The following is a 21,865-nucleotide window of genomic DNA, read 5'->3' as shown; positions in this document are numbered from 1 at the left end:
AATCTTATCTTCTGCATTGGGTGGCTGTTCCCTTATCTCTTATGGGGTGTATCAGTTTATATGCTATGGTTGTTTTTCTGAAATGGCTATTTCTTACAAACTCTACCTTTACATCTAAAGTTTACAGATATTTAATCTTTGTATAAATTATTGACTTGTTTCTGTTGGGGGAGAGGCTAAATTGAGCCTTTCTACCTTTTTAGGTAATTGGCACCTTGGAAGTATGGGAATACCAGATATTAAATGATAGAATATGGCATGCCTTCTGCGATATTTAGAGGATTGGCTCCATGCAGCTGTTTAGTTTTCTCCATTGGAGATGGAACAATCCTGGTACATACCCTTTCATCTTAACCATATTCTTACTGAAGAGGGCCAATGAAATCCTTGGCCTCCCTACGGGATCATGATACCTCTTGGTCTGATGGGTTTGCTTATAAGCAGTTATGTCATTACATACAATCTTTGCCAACAGTCTCCTTGACCTTGGAGGTTTTAGATCTTTTAGAGGGTATACCATATTTTTTGGACCATAAGACGCACCTGACCATAAGACGCACCCTAGATTTAGAGGACAGCAGCAGACGTTCACGAGAGCTGCAGAATGTGTTAAAAGGCTTATGAAATTATATCCATCGATTTATCACAAGACTCCTGAGGCAGGCCCTTGTGTGCCAAAACACGATCGTGTCGAGTCCATTTTAATAAAAGACACTGAACACCAATTGGTCACCTTTGTTATTCTATTTGCTGTTCACTGGTGTGAAGGCAGTTTCTCCTGTTTGTATCTAAGAGTACTAGAGTAATATAACACAACCGTGCAAGGCATGTATAGCTCATCCATCTTATATATAGAACAAGTCCCTCCCCTCCCTAGCAGACCAACAATCACAATAAGTTCCCAAACTCCAAAGCCCAACTCTCTGGATTCAGTAACTGGCCCATACAAAGTCTGATCCATCAAAAGAAACGCTGGAGGCCCATCTCTTCTGGCCTTCCAGCTAATAAAGGCACTGCACCAATAAAGGCACTGCACCTCTCCCGAACCCCTCCTTTCTGAGTGGCAGGTCAATGGAGGACCAGGGAAGCCCAGTGTCCCCCCCCCCCCTCCATTTAAGAGGAAAGGGAATTTAAGACCCCACTGCACCTCCCCGTACCTTATAAATGATATCCCCCGTACCCTTTTAAAAAAAACCCATACCTTTTAAATCAAACCACCCGTACCCTTTTAACCCTCGTACCTTTTCTTTTTTTTAACCCATATCTTTTAAAATTCTTCCCTCCCTCGACGGCTCTGTACTATTTCCGGGCAGCAGGCGCATGGGTCAGGAGTGCAAAAGTCAGGTGCAAGCTTTATGCGCTCCTGCCTAGCCCCGCGCTGTTTTCTGAATGGCTGGCGGCAGTTTTTGTGAGTCCCGTGAAAACTGCCACCAGCCATTCAGAAGGCGGTGCGGGCCCAAGCAGGAGTGCGTAAAACTTGTTCCTGACCACTACGATCCTGACTGGCGCCGCTGGCCAGGAAATAGTAAGAGAGCCGTCGAGGGAGGGCTATACACTGGACCACCAGGCTGTTTGAAAAAGGTGCAGCGGGGGGCGGGGTGTTTGTATTAAGGGCAGGGTGTTTGTATTAAAAAGATGGTCCCGCGGCAGGGGGGGCGGGCGGTGTTTGTTTTAAAAAGTGGGTGGGGGGTGTTTTACAACTGTATGGGGGGGTACAAATTTTGTATCTTCACTTCATAAGACTCACCGAGATTTCCATCCACTTTGAGGTGGGAAAAAAGTGCGTCTTATGGTCCAAAAAAATATGGTCCAAAAATATGGACCCCCAACTGGTCCTCCTTTTTCCATAAGAAGTTGTTAAAGCATGTACCACCTAAAGACCTATCTCATTTTGCAGCTAAATGGGGAACAGATGTAGACTATGATGTGTCCTCCTTAGAGCTGCTGCGGCTTATACGCTCTATCCCTTCTTTGGTAACATCAGCTGAACTGCGAGAGTGCCAATATTGGGTGTTATGTCATGCCTATGTCTCCCAACATAGACTCTCCCTTTGATCTTTGTAAAGAAGTGTAAGCAAGAATCTAATTCCTTTATAGATATATATGGGGCTGTCAGTGCATTGCTACCTTTTGAAGGGCAATCAGATACCTGGAGCGTATTTTATGACAATCGATTCTTTTTCACACTGGAGGTATCTTATTAGGACAGGTTTCCTTTTTGGGGATTAAGGGAAAAGATTTGAGATTTTAGGTACTGAAGGCCTGTATAGTGGGCAAGGAATTGCATTCTTCAGTATTGGACTCAAGATGTGCTGCCCTCCTTTTGGCACTGGCGAAACAAACTGCATGAGTTTCTGTTGTGGGAACTTAGGGCTTTGAGCCTCACTTTTACGTGCCAACGGCAATTCTACTCAATTTGGGGCTCCTACATATAATCTTTATCCCCACAAATTCAAAGTTGTATCTTGAATCAACTTGGGGACACTGATACACATAATTGATCTTTATGGTAGATATTTGGGATAGGAAGGTGGTTCATTCCTTTTTTGTGCCATTATTCATTGTAGTTCGAGAGTTTCAATTGTTTATTTTAGTCCAGGAAGTGGGAGAGGGGGTAGGGATACAAGGGGTCTCTCCATTTGAAGGGCTTCACCAGGGTCTTTCCAGGGGAGCTAAAGAGTTCAGTCCCTATACAGAATAAATTATTTTTTAATCCTTGAGAGGGGAGCATTAACGGATACTGGAGTGGTCCTGGTTTTCGTCTTTGTCTTCAGTTAATTCTGCTGGAATTTGTCTATTATATACAGTCTATGGATTTTATATTTCAAACAAAAATTGAATGTACATAATGAGAGAGGGGGTGGGATTTACATTGGATGACAACCGTTGTAATGGCACACATCTCACCAGACTTGAAACAACTTCATTGGCTACCAATTAAATAGAGAGTACAGTACAAAGTTATGACCTTGATTCACCAGGTTCTGTATAGATCAGCACCAGCTTGGTTTGGTGCATTATAGGAGATTTATAGACCTGGCAGGGTATTGAGATCTGAGGGGGCCATAAGACTAAAAGCGATTAAAGAAAGAAGTGTACGATATGTATTTTCAAAAACAAGAATGTTTTGCATTGCTGGGGTACATTTATTAAAGAATTTACCTGGACATTTACCATATTTTTTGCTCTATAAGACGCACCTAGCTATAGAGGTAGAAAAACAAGAAAAATAAATTCTAAACCAAATGGTGTACCCTGTCCCACCGCACTGCTCTATCCCCCCTCTGGTCTTTTCGCCTTTCAAACTGGGACAAGCAATGCAGCATGTAAGATACCATGATATTTGCGTTAATGGTATTCCTGAGGTACCATAGTTGTGCAAAATCCTTTCCAGTCATCTTGAACTGCTTCATAAAAATTTTGCAGTGGACACTGGAAGCATAAAATAAAGCAATTTTGCTGCAGGTATAGCCATCATCCCTAGCACCGTGTTGGTCTGTTCAGTGCTGCAGTCTTTTACATGAATTTGAATGCTCACTTAAGAAGGCTTTGCCTGCACTCCCCTTCCTCAAACAAAGCTAAAGACATTTTCACAGCCCCACAGTTTTCTTGGGATGGAAAAGCAGACAAGTTGCTGGCTATTTTAAGAACACAACAAATACACTCAATTTTTGCCAAAAATCCTACAATAGAAACAACGTAACGAGGCAATTCAAGTCACCTTCAGGGTTTGTTTGAAGGGCACTCAGGGAACTAAACCTATATTCACGACTCACAACCAGAATCATGTGATTATAATATAATATAATATAAGTGAAGGGTGCTCTCAGTGTGAACCATCAGCGATAGGAGTCCAGCTCCGACACTTCACTTCTGGGTCAAGGCGGTAAGCCTCCACCCCCACACCATCATCGAGCACCCTGGTGTGCTGCAAATTAAGTAATTCAATAAATCATTCAAATAATAAACCAGTGAATAAATCAAATGTAATTCAACCAAAAATACCTGAGCGACCCCCAAACAAAACCCTGCCAGCTAGACCCCCCAAAAACATTCAGCAAAATCAAAAACAAAAAATCACATACAAGTTGAAAAATAAATACTTATCTGAGACACTTCTCACACATTAACGAGCAAAAACCGCGCCAGGAGAAAAAGTTCAACCATGCTGGTTTCGGGGAGGAGTCCTTCTTCAGGAACCTGACCCCCGACGAAAGCAAAAACGAAGAGGTCGGCTGGAGGGCGGGGTGCACGGGCGGAGCAACACTCGTGCTTAAAACGGATCAAAAGGCGACGTCATGCACAAACCAACCAATCATACAACCATACACCAACGAATCACACAAAGGGGCGGGAGTACGCCCACATACACACAACCGCAGGATTAGAAAGAGAGACAGAGAGGAAGAAACAACCAAAACCCGAACCTGGAATCCAACCTGTAACCCAGACACGAAGCCCCCACTAGAAATCCAGTTAAATGATAGTGTTCCATTCCACACTTTCGTTGAGACCATTGGGATAGACAGATTGTAATTGGAAAATCCAATACTGTTCCCTAAGATTTAAATGGAACTATTGAGGCTATTTTAAGAAAGCAGGAAGCTGATAAAAATTACAACACCCCCCCTGCGTACCCCTTTTTAATCCTGTGGTCCGGCGCTCCTGCCCTTCCCTTGCTCTGCCTCCTGATCTCATCCGACAGCAGCACAAGGCAGGCTTGAGCTTTTCGCAGTCTGCCTGGTACCTCGCTCTGCCTCCTGATTTGGCAGCGGCACAAGGCAGGCGTGAGTTTTTCATGGTCTGCCTGGTCCCGTGCCGCTCTCTGAATGGCTGCCATCAGGTTTTTTGAGTCCCGCGAGAACCGATGGCAGCCATTCAGAGAGCGACGTGGGACCAGGCAGGCCGCGAAAAGCTCGTGCCTGCTTTGTGCCGCTGCCAGAAGAGATCAGAAGGTAGAGCGAGGGAAGGGCAGGAGCGCTGGATTGCTGGGATTAAAAAGGGGTACCGGGGGGGGGGGGGGAAGGTTGTTTGCTCCATAAGACGCACCCTTATTTCCATACCTATTTTTTGGGGAAAAAGTGCATCTTATGGAGCAAAGACACAACTCTTTGTTGATGTCTATTTGTAAGGAGGCTATTTCCTTCTTCAGCTGCCTTGATATTCAGTCACCATATATGATGAGAAAATAGAAATTGGTATTTTTTATGTTAATATGTTTTATTAGAAATTTTATGTATGTTTGTTGCTGGAAACCGCTTAGATATTAAGTGGTCTATAAATGTTGTAAATAAGTAAATATAATTTCATTTAGAAGAAATGTCATCAATAAAAATTGTTGAAAGGGGGTAAGGAAAAGGAGAGGAAACCTTCAGAGCCTAAGTGACATAATTAGTTCATTTTTATGTGGTTGGGATGAGGTGAAAGATATAAAGGGCACCTAAATAGAAATGGACACAAAATTGGGGAGGGGGAGAAGATAAGTAATAATGACAGGATCAAGCTAGCTGCCGTAGAACAATGGCAAAAGTAGCACAAAGTACTAGAGATTTGCTCTTCAATCTGGGAAGAAGGGATGTCGAAAGCACATAACAGTATGGGCAGAAGATCACTGGAAGTTCTCTTATCCAAGGCAGAAATCTGATGAACAATTTAAAAGCTAATAAAAGGGGTCAGATGTGCAAACATGATAATCTTTATAAGGCCAGTTTCCTTATAGGAACATAGGCTAATAAAAGACTAATATGTCATGATGAATTGGCCTGATCATGACCTTGTGGTATCTATGGAGTTCTAATATTTGCTTAAGAGAATTTGTTACTGTGAGTCCATAGATAGAATAGAGCAAAGCCAAAACTGGTTTAGCCTGTGCTTCAGGGCTTGCTGTGGTATGGTCATCTTAGTCTTAGTTTAAATTCTAATCTTGAATAACAAGTAAGAACTGATCTGAAATCTAATAATTTTCTTTCCATAGGAAGAGTGATCCTTTTCCCCCACAGGGCAAAATGCCAGTCTGGGCCTGGTCTTAACCTGGCTGCCATTGGAGTTCTTACTAGGTGCCATTATAGCACTCAGACAGCGAAGAACAAGGAAAATGAGCCTTTGCACACGCTCATTACCAACACTGAGAGCGTGCAAGGTAGGGCTTCACTGTGAGAATGTCAGTCTTCTGCTTAAACATAGACTAATCCTTTAAGTGACATGGTTGTATGTAATATGCTCAGTCAGGTGTGCTTTTTGAATTTAATTTCTTATACAGTATTCCACTTACAAGCCTGAAAGTCATTGAAGTGGTGTACATACAGTAGGTATTTGTTCCTGGAAGTTTCACAGTCTGAAGTACTCTTTTACAAAGTTGCATTAGGTGTTAATGTAGCAAAAATGGCCTAATGTGGGATGCATTAAAACATTCCACTTAGTTTTACCTGTTGTACATGCTATGTACTAAATGTATTTATTTTTTGTAGGGGACAAGTTGAAGGCAGAAATTCTGTGTTCTGTGCTAACCAGTTAGCGCATCTGCATTACTGCATGCTAACTAGTTAGCAAATGGATAACATGGGAGCTCTTACCACCTATAAAACAGGTGGTGGTAAGGGTTTCCTTGGTAATTTAAAAATCAGTTGCATGCTAATTACATTACATTCCAATTTGTATTCTGCCAAAGCCTTTACGAGTTCAAGGTGGATAACAAAATATTAAATTCTGATGACAAACCCAGTTAGAACATAATAAGATGTACAGTTACAAACAAAATAGAGAACATAAGAACTGCCATCATCGGATCAGACTTTGGTCCATCAAGTCCGGCGATCCACACACGTGGAGGCTCTGCCAGGTGTACACCTGGCGTAAATTAAGTCACCCATACCCCTCTATGCCTCTCATAAGGAGATGTGCATCTAGTTTGCTTTTAAATCCTAGAACAGTGGATTCCGCAATAACCTCCTCTGGGAGAGCATTCCAGGTGTCCACCACTCGTTGCGTGAAGCAGAACTTCCTGATATTTGTCCTGGACTTGTCCCCCCTTAGCTTCAGTCCATGTCCTCTTGTCCATGTCACATTGGACATTGTAAATAATTGTTTTTCCTGCTCTATTTTGTTGATTCCTTTTATTATTTTGAAGGTCTTGATCATATCCCCTCGCAGTCTCCTTTTCTCAAGGGAGAACAATCCCAGTCTCTTAAGTCATTCCTCGTATTCCAAGTTCTCCATACCTTTTACTAGCTTTGTTGCTCGTCTCTGCACCCTCTCCAGCAGTTTTATATCCTTCCTTAGGTTGGGAAACCAATGTTGGACACAGTATTCCAAGTGTGGTCTGACCATTGCTCTATATAGCGGCATTATAACTTTCTCCGCTCTACTCGTGATTCCCTTCTTTATTATGCTTAACATTCTATTCGCTTTTGTTGCCGCCGACGCGCATTGTGCTGATGGTTTCAGTGTCCTATCTATCAGTACACCCAGGTCCTTTTCCTGTTTGCTTTTACCCAGAGTTGCACCTGACATTCTATATTCGTGTTCCTTGTTCTTTCCGCCTAAATGCATTACTTTGCACTTTTCCACATTAAACTTCAACTGCCATTTCTCCGCCCATTTCTCTAACTGACACAAGTCATTTTGGAGTTCCTCGCTATCCTTCTGCGATCTGATTGCCCGGCATAGCTTTGTGTCATCTGCAAACTTGATGATCTCACTGGATGTTTCTTCTAGGTCATTGATGAAAATATTAAATAAGATGGGCCCAAGTACCGAGCCCGCTAGTCACTTTCTCCCAGTATGAGAACTTCCCATTTATGCCCACTCTCTGCCTTCTTTTCTCCAGCCAGTTTCCTATCCATCTTTGTATAATATCCCCCTCTATTCCATGGCTTTGTATTTTCCTGAGTAGTCTCTCATGTGGAACCTTGTCGAACGCTTTCTGGAAGTCCAAGTATATTATGTCCACCGATTCCCCACTATCGATTTGTTTGTTCACGGTCTCAAAAAATTGAAGTAAATTCATCAAACATGATTTCCCTTTTCTGAAGCCATGTTGACTGGCTCATCAGGTCGTGTGTATCCAAGTGTCATCCTTAATCAGTGCTTCAACCATCTATCCAGGCAGAGAAGTAAGGCTCACCGGTCTGTAGTTGCCCGGTTCTCCTCTTGATCCTTTTTTGAAAATTGGCGTGACGTTCGCTATCTTCCAGTCATCCAGTATCTGTCCAGTTCTAATTGACAAGTTGGCAAGTTTTTGCAATAGTTCTCCGATTTCAACCTTCAATTCTTTTAAGACTCTTGGGTGAATTCCATCTGGTCCAGGGGATTTGTCGCTTTTGAGTTTGTTGATCTGGTAGTATGTCTGGTCCAAGTCCACTTCTACCGTGGCAAGGCTGTCCTCTACTCCTTTGAATACTTTCACTACTTCTGGTATTGTTGTGGTGTCCTCCTTCGTAAAGACAGACGCAAAGAAGGAATTTAGTCTGTCTGCAATTTGTTTGTCTTCCTTGATATACCCTTTTCTTCCTTGGTCGTCCAGCGGTCCTACCACCTCTTTTGTGGGGTTTTTCCCTCTTACGTACCTAAAGAAAGGCTTGAAACTTTTGGCCTTTTGTGCTATTTTCTCATAGTCCTTTTTGGCTTCCCTCACTACCTTGTGACATTTCTTCTGATCCTCTTAGTTCCAAACTTCGATTGTTTTCATGTGTTTCCATATTTTAAAAAGAGTCCTTTTCTTTTATGGCTTTCTTCACCTCTCTAGTAAGCCATGCCGGTTCTCCTTTGCCTTTGTTTTTCCTTTCTTTGGAGATCCTCGGAATGTAGAGATTTTGTGCTTCCGTGATAGTATTTTTCATTAGGGACTTTGCCTGATCTACCGTTTTAACTTTGTCCATCTTATTTTTGAGCCGTCGTTTCACCATGTCTCTCATGCTATCGTATCTTCCCTTTTTAAAGTTTAAGGTAATGGTTAAGGTTTTGGTACGTTTCCCGATGTCAAGTTTAAAGTTGATCATGTTGTGATTGCTCGTCCCCAGCGGGACAGTGACCTCTACTTCTTTTGTCGGTCCTGTAATGCCATTTAGGACCAAGTCCAAGGTGGCGTTTCCTCTCTTCGGCTCTCCCATCATTTGCTCCAGGAAGCAGTCCCCTAGCGCTTCCAGGAACTTGGCCTCCTTGTCGCAGTTCGAGGTTTCCAGGTTCCAGTCTATCCCCGGGAAATTGAAGTCTCCCATGATTATTACATTACCTGTCCTACATTCTTGTTCAATTTCCTCTATCATTTCTGAGTATGTCTCCTCCGTCTGTCCTGGGGGTCGATAGTAAAGGCCAATTTTTGTGTCTGCTCCATTGTGTCTAGGAATCTTGATCCAGAGGGACTCCAGCTTCTCTTTCCTTTCCGTCGTAGCCTCTCTAACAGATTCTATTCTTTCCTGAACATATAGGGCAATACCTCCACCTTTTTGCCCTACTCTATCTTTTCTGTATAGTTTGTATTCTTGTAGTACTGTGTCCCATTTGTTTTCATCATTCCACCATGTTTCTGTTATGCCAATGATTTCCAGTTCATCGTGTCTTGCTATGGTCTCTAATTCTCCCATTTTGTTTCTCAGACTTCTAGCATTCGTATACATACATTTAAGTTCCCTTTGTGCTACCTTCTTGGACTTTTTAAGCTTAGCAGTCCCTACTGTTTCTTTCACGGTATCCTTTTCTGCTTCTGCGTTGTCTCCCTTATTTGCTTTGTGGTCGTCCCCTCCCGTGTCTGAGTAGTTGTCCGTAGTTCTTTCTTCGGGGCATCTTGTCGTCCGGGCCATCGACTGGTGGTCGACTGTCGGCTTTCACCTGTCCTTTAGTTTGAAGCCTTCTCGATGGCCCTCTTCATGTTGCCTGCCAATACTCTTGCTCCTTCCTTGTTGAGGTATAGTCCGTCCTTCCTGTTGTACTTGCTTTTTCCCCAGAACGCCAGCCAGTTGCGCACGAAGTCAAAGCCTTCCTCTTCGCACCATCGTCTCATTCAGGCGTTGATCGCTTGCAATTCCCCTTGTCGCTTTCCATCCGCTCTTGGTACCGGGAGGATCTCTGAGAAAGCCACATTCACCTCCCTGATCTTCAGTTTTCTTCCAAGTGAGTGGATCTGGCCCTTCATCTCTTCCCTGTCATACTTCCATCCACTCACATCATTGGTTCCCACGTGGCTAAGCACAGCAGTGTCCTCTCCCCCTGCGCTGTCTATGATCCTGGAGATCCTGTTGGCCACATCCTTCACTCTTGCTCCAGGCAGGCAGGTGACGATTCTATCCTCTCTCCCTCCTGCGGTGTGGCTGTCCACATGACGTATAATGGAGTCTCCTACGACAATCCCCATCTTCTTTATTCGGGGGTTCCTTGGGGGTCGTAAATCCACATCCTTGGTGTAGGGCCAATCTTCTCTCTCCTGCGATACGCTTGAAGCTGGATTCAGCTCTTTGTGTGGGGGGACGTCTTCATGTGTGTTCTCTCCTTCTCCTGGTGTGTGGTCATCCCCTATCTCAGCTTCATTCTCTTCTGAATTTGTAGGGGTGTCTTCTCTCCTCTCAGCCAGGCCATCTTCCTGGGTTGCTCTTTCCAGCCCTGGGATCTCCATATGTTTCTGATGAGCTTCCTCGATGAATCTTTCTAGCTCCTTGACCTCTTTGTTTACACTGAACTCCATTAGAAGCTTCTCCTGTTCGCGGATTCTATCTTCAAAGGTTAGGAGTTCTTTTAGTTCCATCACTGTCTCCTCTAGTAGCCGGACTTGCCATTTCAAGCTATCCAGCTCTATGCACCGACTGCAAATGTATGCCCGAATCCCCGAAGGGAGGTAGTCATACATATTGCAGCCTGTACAGAAGACTGAAAAGCTCATCTTCTGACTTCCTTGGGCTTCCATTTCTTGCTTCCCTTTTGAGTTGTCTGAGTGATTTGTTATGTCTCTGTCAACTGGGTGTTTTCTGACTACCTGCCTGCCGTCTTCCTGTTGTTCATGATAAAAATTTAGAACATAAGAATAGCCTTTCTGGGTCAGACCAGTGGTCCATCAAGCCCAGTAGCCTGTTTCTAAGAAGTGTATAACAGCCCTCTGATCTAACTAAAATGGGAAGTTAATTCCTAATTAGAGAATGACATGGGGAAAAAATCTCTCCGTGTCACTGCTCTGTCACCAGACCACCGTCCCCTTCACTGCCCTGTCCCTGTAGCATTCACCCTTCCCTCTTGCCACCTCACTGCCTTTCGGCACCCCTCGCGCGGTCCGTGCATCTCCCTCCCTTCCCCTTACCTTCATAGCGCGTTTTAAGGTTTGAGTAGCTTGTTGAAAGCTGCCAGAGTGTTTGTGCAGTCGCTTGCGTGTGTAGGCGGAAGCTTCTCTTCTTGACTGTCTGCTTGGTTCAGGCGTCTTCCAGTCAGGCCATTTGACTGAAAAGGGTGGTTTCTTTTCCTCAGTTCTTTGGACGTGAATCTTCGAATTTGCACAGCGCTCTTGTTCTCCTGTACTATTTATAGGTATATCGGGGAGATGTTTTTATTCAAATAGGAGAGAAATGTGTTTCTTCCCAGAGACTAGGGCGATGAGTCACAGTCTCAGGTTTGCATTCTTCTTCGGTCACCATGACCAAGAGTATGGGATTCTAGGATCCCTGTTGCTGACTCCACTGGGAACTTCGGCTTGCTTTCCCATTATAACGCTACAGCAGTCGCTTTTGTTCTGGTGGTTCTCGGTATCTCAGGGCTCCAATTGTTTGGTAGGCTCCTCAAGCATCGCTCTGTACACTTTGGTGACTCAGCGAGATTTCTCTTTTCAAAGGCATGCCTCAGTCTTTGCTGGACTAGCTCATGGTCACCAAACATCCCGGGCTGTCGGGTTGGGGGCTCGGTGCCTTCCTTCCTCAGCTCCAGGAGTCTGGTCTTAAGAGGTGACTCAGTACTTGTTCATTCTTCTACTCTGGAGCATGGTCAGGCTACCATTTCTGGAACTTCAGATCATTCTTCCAGAATGATGCTGAAGGTCTTGTCAGTCAGTATTATGATGGTGGCATTTCTCTACAGCCTGGACGAATAAAGTTATGGTTCTACTTCAATCCCTCATCTTCCTCTTCTGTTGGCAGATCTTTTACGGGTCAGGAAAAGAGTTTGGATAGACTTTCTCTCCACGAAATCTGAGCATGGCCCATTTATTGTATGTTACAGTGTACAGCGCTGTGTACGCTTTAGAAAGTGTGGAAGTGAGATCTCCTGGAACTAGCCCTCATGGCCTCGCCTCGAAATTCTAAGCTTCCTAGCTTCTTCGGCGGACACAGGGAGTGGGAGTCAGAGGAGGGGTAGCAGCGTGGCTTCTTTCTCGCTTCTGGTTTCTCTTTTTTCAGTGTTTTCCCTGGATGATGAGTGTTTGGATTTGGCATCTCAAGCTCGCTTTCAGGGCATAGTATTTATAGAATCTCTGGATTGGCTGCGCCATCCTTGCTATGCGGATCTGATGAGTCTTTCGACAGCTGGACTGTGGAGTTTCCTGGTATCTCCGGATTTGCTCACCTAGGGTCCAGTCAACATGGATATTCGTACTACTTTGGTATTACGACCTAGCTTTTGAAAAGTCATGGCTGACGTGTAAGGGTTATGCGCGGAGCAGGTTGTTTCTTCTCTTATCCAGGCGATACAGAAATCTTCACTTGTGGCTTCTGCCTCCTTTTGGAGGTTTTTCCTTTCTTGGGTACTTTTCAACATTTGCACCTTTCCAGAGTTCTTTTTTGGCACAAGTGTATTGCCAAGGGCTTAGCGTTCAATTCCCTTCAGTTTCAAGGTCCATTCTTAGCTTGTTACAAGGGCTAGGTATCTTGCTCTTTGCTTACTTCTCAGCTTCATGTAGTTCAGTTCCTAAACGGAGTTCGGTATATTCCTACACCTCTTAGAAAGTTCTGTCCAGAGTACAGTCTTAAGGTGCTTCTTCGCAATTTACCGAAGGCTTCATTTCATCCTTGTCTTTTGAGACTCTAAAAGGCTGTGCCTTTGAACACAGGGTTTCTTGTGGCCATGGCTTCAGCTCTGCGGTTTTCTGAGTTGCAGGCCTTGTTTGACGGGGATTCCTATTTCTGATTTACAAAATCTTCACACGGTACCACAATTTCTTTCTAAGGTGGTGTCATCCTTTCTTTTATGCCACTCTCACTTTTCCTTCCTTCTTCCTGGGAGGAGAAATGTGGAGACGTACTTTTATTCACTGCATTTTTTTGAAAGTGCGTAGCGTTCTCCGCGAGCTAGGCTTCTAACGACTTTTAGTTGTTTAGATCACCTTTTTGTATTCTTCAAGAGACGCCTCAAATGTTTGGCGGCGTCCAAAGCCTCCATCGCTCGATGGGTCCAGGAGGACATTCCTTATGCTGGCTTGGTAGCAGGGAAGCGGTTGGCGGAAGAACTTCATGACCATTCTGCCAGAGCGATGGCTACTTCTTGGACTCGGTCCTGAGGTTTCTTTCCTTGGAGGAGTTTTGGCTTGTGGCTACTTGGTCTTCTGAGAGTGTTTTATCTCAGCATTACCGGTTGGATGTGGGGGCGCATGCAGTAGATGCGTTTAGTTCTTCGGTTGTTGCGGAGGCGGCATTTGCTTCCCACCCAGATTAAGGATTGCTTTGCCACATCCCATTGGTCTCTGGATTCATCTGCTGCTGTTGCTAAGGAAGGAAAAATTATGTTCTTACCTGTTAATTTTCTTTCCTTTAGACGCAGCAGATGAATCCAGAGCCCCACCCTTTCTGGATATTGTCTGTCGGTTTTTTCTTTTGCAACTTTTGAAGTTTGTTATTTTTGATGGTTTTCTTCTGTATTATTGCCTTTTGAGATTTGTTATGGGAAAGAAGTTTTTTACATGCTATGCCTATTGATGGTTATGGATGCTTGGGCAAGGAGCTATACTGAAGATACAGGAGGAGTGCCAGCCAATAGGACCACCTGTTAATCAGTTTCTCTATCTCCTCCTTCTGGTAGATGTGTGCTATCCCATTGGTCTCTGGATTCATCTGCTGCATCTAAAGGAAAGAAAATGAACAGGTAAGAACATAATTTTTCCTTCCTGCACTTGATGACCTGCCTCAATCCAGTGATTGACCAGGGGCGTATCAACCTTTCCAAGCCTTACATTGCTCAAATGCTGGATGTTGAATGACCCTAAGTACCTGCTGGGCCTGAATGAGGCAACAAGCAAGTTAACCTAGAGTCCTGATAATGACTTGACTAGATTAGTAACCATTTCTTCTGAGTATGTTTCGCCCTTTTGTATGCTTTCCGAATTACCTGATGGGGATACCTCCATTGCTGAAACCTCCCACTCTTGGCGTCCACCTGGCGGCTAAATTCCCGTGGGCTAGAGTATAGACACTTCAGCCGCAGGAATTGTCCTACAAGCACGCTATCTTTTAAATTCAGGGGGTGATGATTTGTTTAGTGTAGGACCGTTTTGCAGTCTGTAATTTTTCTATAAGTAGAGGTTTCCACTTAATTTTCAAGCAAAGAAATTTGAAGATCCAGAAATTGTATACTTGAAGTGGATACAGTGGACTGAAACGAGATATTAGGATCACAATTATCTAAATACTGTAAAAACCCCGGCAAGGTATCCTCTGGGCCTGACCAAAACAACAGAACATCATCAATGAACCTTTTCCAGGTAACTATTGTCCATATAAGCTGATCCCCAAATATGCAACTGCTCAAATCTGAACATGTAAAGGCAAGCGATCGTGGGTGCCACTGTTGCCCCCATTGCCACACCCTTTGTCTGCAAATAAAATTTTGTGATTAAATGCAAAATAATTACATATCACTACTGTAAGGTTTGGAGGTCAGGTGCCCCACAAGGTGAGGTGGTAGGGGTTACTTGAGAGGCGCCCTTATACACGCCATGTCCCAGGTTCAGTTCCCTCACAGAAGATTCACCAGGAATAGAATCAAATAAGAAACACAGTAAGAGGTGATTGCATAAAGAATATATTATCCCAGGACAAGCAGGCAGCATATTCTTAACGCATGGGTGACGTCACCGACGGAGCCCCGGTACGGACATTTTTCACTAGAAAGTTCTAGTTGGCCGCACCGCGCATGCGCGAGTGCCTTCCCGCCCGACGGAGGAGTGCGTGGTCCCCAGTTTCTTCGTTTCTGCGAAGCGAAGAAGACGCATGTTGTTTCAACGGCCGTTGAAAACTTCCTTTTTGCCTTCCCGCTCGCGTTATTTCTTGTTTTTTCTCTTTTTCCCTTCGGGTTTCTTTTTCCGTTCTAAATAGTAAAAAAAAAACAAAACAACTTTGTTTTTTCTTTATTTTTCAGGCCGGCCCCGGCGGGGCCTGTTGCCATCATACAAGCCTCCGGCTTTGATTTTGCGGAGGCCGTGTTTCCCTTCATGCCCCCTCAACCGGGCTTTAAGAAGTGCCAGCGGTGTGCACGCCCGATCTCTCTCACTGACCCACACAATTGGTGCCTACAGTGTTTGGGTCCAGAGCATCGGGCTGACACCTGCACCCGCTGTGCCACTCTTAAGAAACGCACCTTAAAAAATCGGCAGATCCAGCAGAACATCCTTTTCGGTACTGGATCTGCTATGGAAACTGCCGCAATGTCGACGGTACCGCAAAAGACGGCACCGACCACTTTGACGACGCCCGATCCTTCCTCGGGGTCGCTGGCACCAGGTAAGCCGGCTAAGAAGCCTTCCACCTCCCTTGAGCGCCCACCTGCCACAGTGGCGACGCCGGTCCTCCCGGCCTCACGCCGACCCAGCAAATGCTCCGCCCCGATCTCGGTGAGTGCCTCGTCATCGGCCTCCTCATCGCCGGGGCGTGGAGCAGCACCTATGGAACCGAAAAAGAAAAAAGCGGTACCGGTGCCACCCCTGGATGACCGCATCGCGGCCATACTCCAAGACAAATTGCAGGAACAGCTGCAGTAACAACTCCAGCACCTGCTACCGACCCTATTGGCACCACTTCTTTCGGTACCAGACCGGCCCGAGCCTCGCACCATCCCACTGGTGTCCACCCCCTCGGTGCCACTCAACACTTCCATGCCAATCCTCTCGGCTGAACCACTCCGTTCTCGTCCTGTGGTACAGACCCGCTCTGAAGCCGATCCTCCTCGGGACCAGGAAGGGCACCGGTCTCCCCGGGACCGAGAACGACACCGCTCTTCCCGGGACCGGGATCAGCACCGGTCTTCCTCCCCCGGTACCGTCTCAATGTGCTCTGGCAAGTCTCTTTCTAAGACCCGCCACACCGAGCCTTCCACCCCGACATCTCGGCGTGCGCACACTGACATCAGGGACCCGGACTTATGGGAAGAATCCCCTCCCGGTACCGAGGAGGACGCATCGTCCACAGACGAGGAACCCTCAGTGACCGATGCCGCTTCCAAGCCTGAGCAATCCTCTTTCACCAAATTCCTCAGGGAAATGTCGGCGGCTCTTTCTATTCCTTTAGAGTCCGACTCCAAAAAGTCCCAGGCCTTTCTGGATGCCTTAGACTTTGAACAACCTCCCAAAGAGTTCCTCAAGTTACCCGTCCATGACATACTGCGGGAAACTTTTTATAAAAATTGGGAAAATCCACTCACTGTCCCCGGAGCTCCTCGTAAACTTGACAGCCTATACAGGGTCATCCCAATTCCGGGTTTTGACAAACCTCAATTGCCCCATGAGTCTCTCCTCGTTGAGTCTACTTTAAAGAAAACTCAGGGCTCCAGTGTTTATGCCTCCACCCCTCCTGGCAGAGAAGGCAAAACGATGGATAAGTTTGGCAAACGCCTTTATCAAAATGCAATGCTAGCCAACAGGGCGAATAATTACACATTTCACTTCTCATTTTATATGAAACATATTGTGCAACAACTATCCGCCCTACAAAAATACATCCCTGAACGCAAAGTTCCACTCTTTCAACAACAAATTTCCAGCCTCCTTCAACTGCGGAAATTCATGGTGCGCTCTATTTATGATTCATTTGAGCTGACCTCCCGAGCGTCTGCCATAGCTGTTGCCATGCAGCGTCTGGCCTGGTTGAGGGTATCTGATCTTGACATCAACCACCAAGACCGCCTAGCTAACGCACCCTGTCTTGGGGACGAACTTTTTGGGGAGTCCCTGGATTCGACCACCCAGAAGCTCTCAGCACATGAGACCAGATGGGACACTCTGGTAAAACCTAAAAAGAAGGCTCCACCTGCTCGTCCTTATAGACCACAATCCTCTTACCAGCGCAGGTTCTCGGCCAGGCCTCTCAACCCGCCCCAACAGCAGCCTCGCAGACCTCGACAACAACACACTCAGGCTCGCTCTCAATCTCACCAACCTGCCAAGCCTCTTCCTCTGTCAAAACCATCTCAGCCCTTTTGACTCTTTTCTCCAGGGCATAGCCAGTCTTCCACCATCATTACCTCTTCCTCAGCCAATCGGAGGACGTCTCTAACTCTTCCTCAACCGTTGGGAGGTCATCACCTCAGACCTGTGGGTCCTCAACATCATCCGCCACGGCTACTTTCTCAACTTCCAGACTCTTCCACCAGACAACCCTCCAATAGAGTCTGCGTCTCACTCTTCCCAGTCCCTTCTCCTCCTAAGGGAGGTCCAATCCCTCCTTCTTCTCAATGCCATCGAAGAAGTTCCCACAGACCAAAGGGGTCAGGGATTCTACTCCAGCTACTTCCTGGTTCCCAAGAAGACAGGAGACCTTCGTTCCATTCTCGATCTCCGGGACCTCAACAAGTGTCTGGTCAAGGAAAAGTTCAGAATGCTCTCCCTGGCCACGCTTTATCCTCTTCTCTCTCAACACGACTGGCTATGTTCCCTGGACCTCAAAGAGGCCTACACTCACATTCCAATCCATCTGAATTCCCGTCGCTACCTCCGATTTCAGATTCAGCACCGCCACTATCAGTACAAAGTGCTACCCTTTGGCCTAGCATCATCGCCCAGGGTGTTCACCAAGTGCCTTATTGTAGTGGCGGCCTTTCTCAGTTCTCACAACCTCCAGGTGTTCCCCTACTTGGACGATTGGTTGGTAAAAGCACCTACGTCTCCACTTGTGCTTCAAGCCACTCAGTACACCATCTCCTTCCTCCATCTCCTAGGGTTCGAGATCAACTACCCCAAGTCGCATCTACTTCCCACACAGCGACTTCAGTTCATTGGAGCCGTTCTCGACACCACTTTCATGAGGGCGTTTCTCCCCTCCGACCGCCAACGGACCCTTCTCCACCTCTGCCGTCAAGTGCTCCTTCATCATTCCATTCCAGCTCGGCAGATGATGGTCCTCCTGGGCCACATGGCCTCGACGGTCCATGTGCTTCCTCTGGCGCGACTCCACCTCAGAACACCTCAATGGACTCTAGCCAACCAATGGTCACAGACCACGGATCCTCTTTCTCATCCCATCTCTGTGACATCGTCTCTTCAGCAATCTCTTCAATGGTGGTTGAACTCATCCAATCTTTCCAGGGGTCTACTCTTTCATCTTCCCCCTCACTCCATGATCATAACCACAGATGCCTCCCCCTATGCATGGGGAGCTCACCTGGCAGAACTCCGCACTCAGGGACTCTGGACCCCTCAGGAGCGTCAACATCACATCAATTTCCTGGAACTCAGGGCCATGTTCTATGCTCTCAAGGCCTTCCAGCACCTTCTCTACCCTCAGGTTCTTCTCCTGTGCACAGACAACCAAGTCGCCATGTACTACATAAACAAGCAAGGCGGCACCGGATCTCCCCTCCTCTGTCAGGAGGCCATCCGCATCTGGACCTGAGCCACGGCCCACAGTCTTTTCCTCAAGGCTGTCTATATCCAGGGCAAACAGAACTCCCTGGCAGACAATCTCAGCCGCATCCTTCAACCTCACGAGTGGACTCTGGATCCTCCCACACTCCGCTCCATCTTTGCTCGCTGGGGCACTCCTCAGGTGGACCTCTTTGCAGCTCCTCACAACCATCAGCTGCCCCAGTTCTATTCCAGACTCTTCTCTCCTCATCGTCTGGCCCCGGATGCATTCCTGCTCGACTGGACGGATCGGTTCCTCTATGCCTTTCCTCCACTGCCTCTGATGTTGCGGACGTTATTCAAACTCCGCAGAGACAGAGCCACCATGATTCTCATCGCCCCTCGGTGGCTTCGTCAACACTGGTTCTCCCTCCTACTCCAGCTCAGCTCCAGGGAGCCCATTCCTCTTCCTGTGTTTCCTACTCTACTTACACAGCAGCATCAGTCTCTACTACATCCCAATCTGTCCTCGCTCCACCTGACAGCTTGGTTTCTCTCGGGCTGACCTCCCCAGAGAATATATCTCAGCCTGTCCGTCGTATTCTGGATGCCTCCAGGAAACCGGCCACCCTCCAATGTTACCAGCAGAAGTGGACCCGGTTCTCCTCTTGGTGTCTGCTTCATCATCACGATCCCACCTCATTGGCGGTGGAACCCGTACTGGACTATTTGCTCTCTCTCTCTGACGCTGGCCTCAAGTCGACCTCAATCAGAGTCCACCTCAGTGCCATCACTGCGTTCCATGAGCCTATCCTCGGAAAACCTCTCACGGCTCATCCCCTGGTTTCCCGTTTCATGAGAGGCCTCTTCAATGTCAAACCACCTCTGAAGCCTCCTCCAGTCATCTGGGACCTGAATGTGGTTTTATCAGCGCTCATGAAACCTCCGTTTGAGCCTCTTGCCACAACTTCGCTCAAATTTCTTACATGGAAGGTGCTTTTCCTCATTGCCATCACCTCTGCCAGGAGGGTTAGTGAGCTGCATGCACTGGTGGCCGACCCACCTTTCACTGTTTTTCACCATGACAAGGTGGTTCTGCGTACCCATCCTAAATTCCTTCCCAAGGTGGTCTCGGAATTTCACCTCAACCAGTCCATTGTGTTGCCTGTCTTTTTTCCCTAAGCCCCATTCTCATCCTGGGGAACAGGCGTTGCACACGCTGGACTGTAAGCGTGCCCTTGCTTACTACCTTGACCATACCAGGGCTCACCGCTCATCTCCTCAGCTCCTTTTGTCCTTTGACCCTAACCGTCTAGGTCGTCCTGTCTCCAAACGGACGCTTTCCAACTGGCTTGCTGCCTGCATTGCGTTCTGTTATGCTCGGGCCGGTCTCTCACTTGCTGTCACGGCCCACAGGGTCAGAGCTATGGCTGCTTCTGTGGCTTTCCTCCGTTCCACGCCCATCGAGGAAATCTGCAAGGCTGCCACTTGGTCCTCAGTTCACACGTTCACTACTCACTACTGTCTGGATGCCTTCTCCAGACGGGATGGACACTTCGGCCAATCTGTGTTACAAAATTTATTTTCCTAATGGCCAACCATCCCTCCTCTCTCTCTGTTAGCTTGGAGGTCACCCATGCGTTAAGAATATGCTGCCTGCTTGTCCTGGGATAAAGCACAGTTACTTACCGTAACAGGTGTTATCCAGGGACAGCAGGCAGATATTCTTACGACCCACCCACCTCCCCGGGTTGGCTTCTTAGCTGGCTTATCTTAACTGGGGACCACGCACTCCTCCGTCGGGCGGGAAGGCACTCGCGCATGCGCGGTGCGGCCAACTAGAACTTTCTAGTGAAAAATGTCCGTACCGGGGCTCTGTCGGTGATGTCACCCATGCGTTAAGAATATCTGCCTGCTGTCCCTGGATAACACCTGTTATCCCAGGACAAGCAGGCAGCTATTCTTGACTGATGGGTGACGGCACCGACGGAGCCCCGGTACGGACAATTTTAGAGTGATTGCACTCTAAGAACTTTTTAGAAAGTTCCAGCTCGGCCGCACCGCGCACGCGCGAGTGCCTTCCCGCCCGACAGAGGCGCGCGGTCCCTCAGTTTCTTAGTTTCCGCGGAGCTAAGAAGACGCGTTTTCAACGGCTGTTGAAATTTTTTTATAACTTGCCTTCCCGCTCGCGTAAACTTTTGACTTTATTACTTTCTTTTATTACTTTCTTTTATTTTGGTAAAAAAAAAAAAAAAAAAAAAAAAAAAACTTCTTTTTTCTTCAATTTCGGTTTTTCCCCGGCGGGGCCTTCTGCCACCATCGAAGCCTCGGCCTTCGATTTGGCGGAAGCCGTTTTCCCTTTCATGCCCCCTCAACCGGGTTTTAAAAAGTGCCAGCGGTGTGCTAGGCCTATATCTCTCACGGACCCACACAACTGGTGCTTGCAGTGTTTGGGTCCTGAGCATCAGGCCTCTTCTTGCACCCGCTGTGCTACTTTAAAGAAAAGAACATTAAAAAATCGCTTAATTCAACAGCGTTTGTTATTCGGTGCCGAGATGTCCGACCCCGTTCCTTCGACTCCGGCTTCGGCACCGCTTCAGTCGGCACCCTCGTCTTCGACGCCGCGTGATTCCACACCGGCATCTCAACAGTCAGGTAAGCCGGCTAAGAAGCCTTCCCCGCTGGAACGTCTTCCGGCCTCGAGTGCAGTGAGTCCAATCCTGCCGCCGGTTAGACGCCAGCGGAAGCGCTCCGCCCCTATAGAGGTGAGTCCCTCGACATCGGGCTCCTCATCTCCGGGGCGTAGAGCGGCACCGCAGGTACCGCAGAAGAAAAAAGCGGTACCGGTGCCATCCCTCGATGACCGCATTACGGCCATCCTTCAGGTGCAGCTTAAGGAGCAATTAGAACGACTCCTTCCTGCTATAATGACACCGAACCTTCCGGTGCCAGTCCACACCGAGCCATCGGTACCGGTTGTACATCAACCCGTATCGGTACCGGTTGTGGAACCTGTCTTACCTGCTTCCACTGTCTCGGTACCGCTTCACCAAACCTCATCGGTATCGATGCCAGTCCTTGCACCGGAGCCGAGAGCTCACCACCAATCGGTACAGACTTCGGCACCGGTGCGAC

The 21,865-nt window shown here is 47.0% G+C and overlaps 1 protein-coding gene across 3 annotated transcripts in view; it reads left to right on the top strand.

Annotated features, from left to right (window-relative positions):
- Positions 1-21,865, top strand: part of TRAP1 (TNF receptor associated protein 1) — a 197,591-nt gene that overhangs the window by 7,198 nt on the left and 168,528 nt on the right. For all 3 annotated transcript variants that reach the window (XR_004541110.1, XM_033963644.1, XM_033963646.1), the window contains exon 2: positions 5,975-6,139. Coding sequence is in view for 2 of the 3 variants with exons in the window: in XM_033963644.1 (XP_033819535.1) it covers positions 5,975-6,139 (165 nt within the window). In the remaining variant the exon portion in view is untranslated. The remainder of the gene's footprint in view (positions 1-5,974; positions 6,140-21,865) is intronic.

The sequence above is a fragment of the Geotrypetes seraphini genome, chromosome 11, assembly GCF_902459505.1.
Source record: "Geotrypetes seraphini chromosome 11, aGeoSer1.1, whole genome shotgun sequence".
Lineage (NCBI taxonomy): Eukaryota > Metazoa > Chordata > Amphibia > Gymnophiona > Dermophiidae > Geotrypetes > Geotrypetes seraphini.
This window is presented reverse-complemented; position numbering and strand designations above follow the sequence as displayed.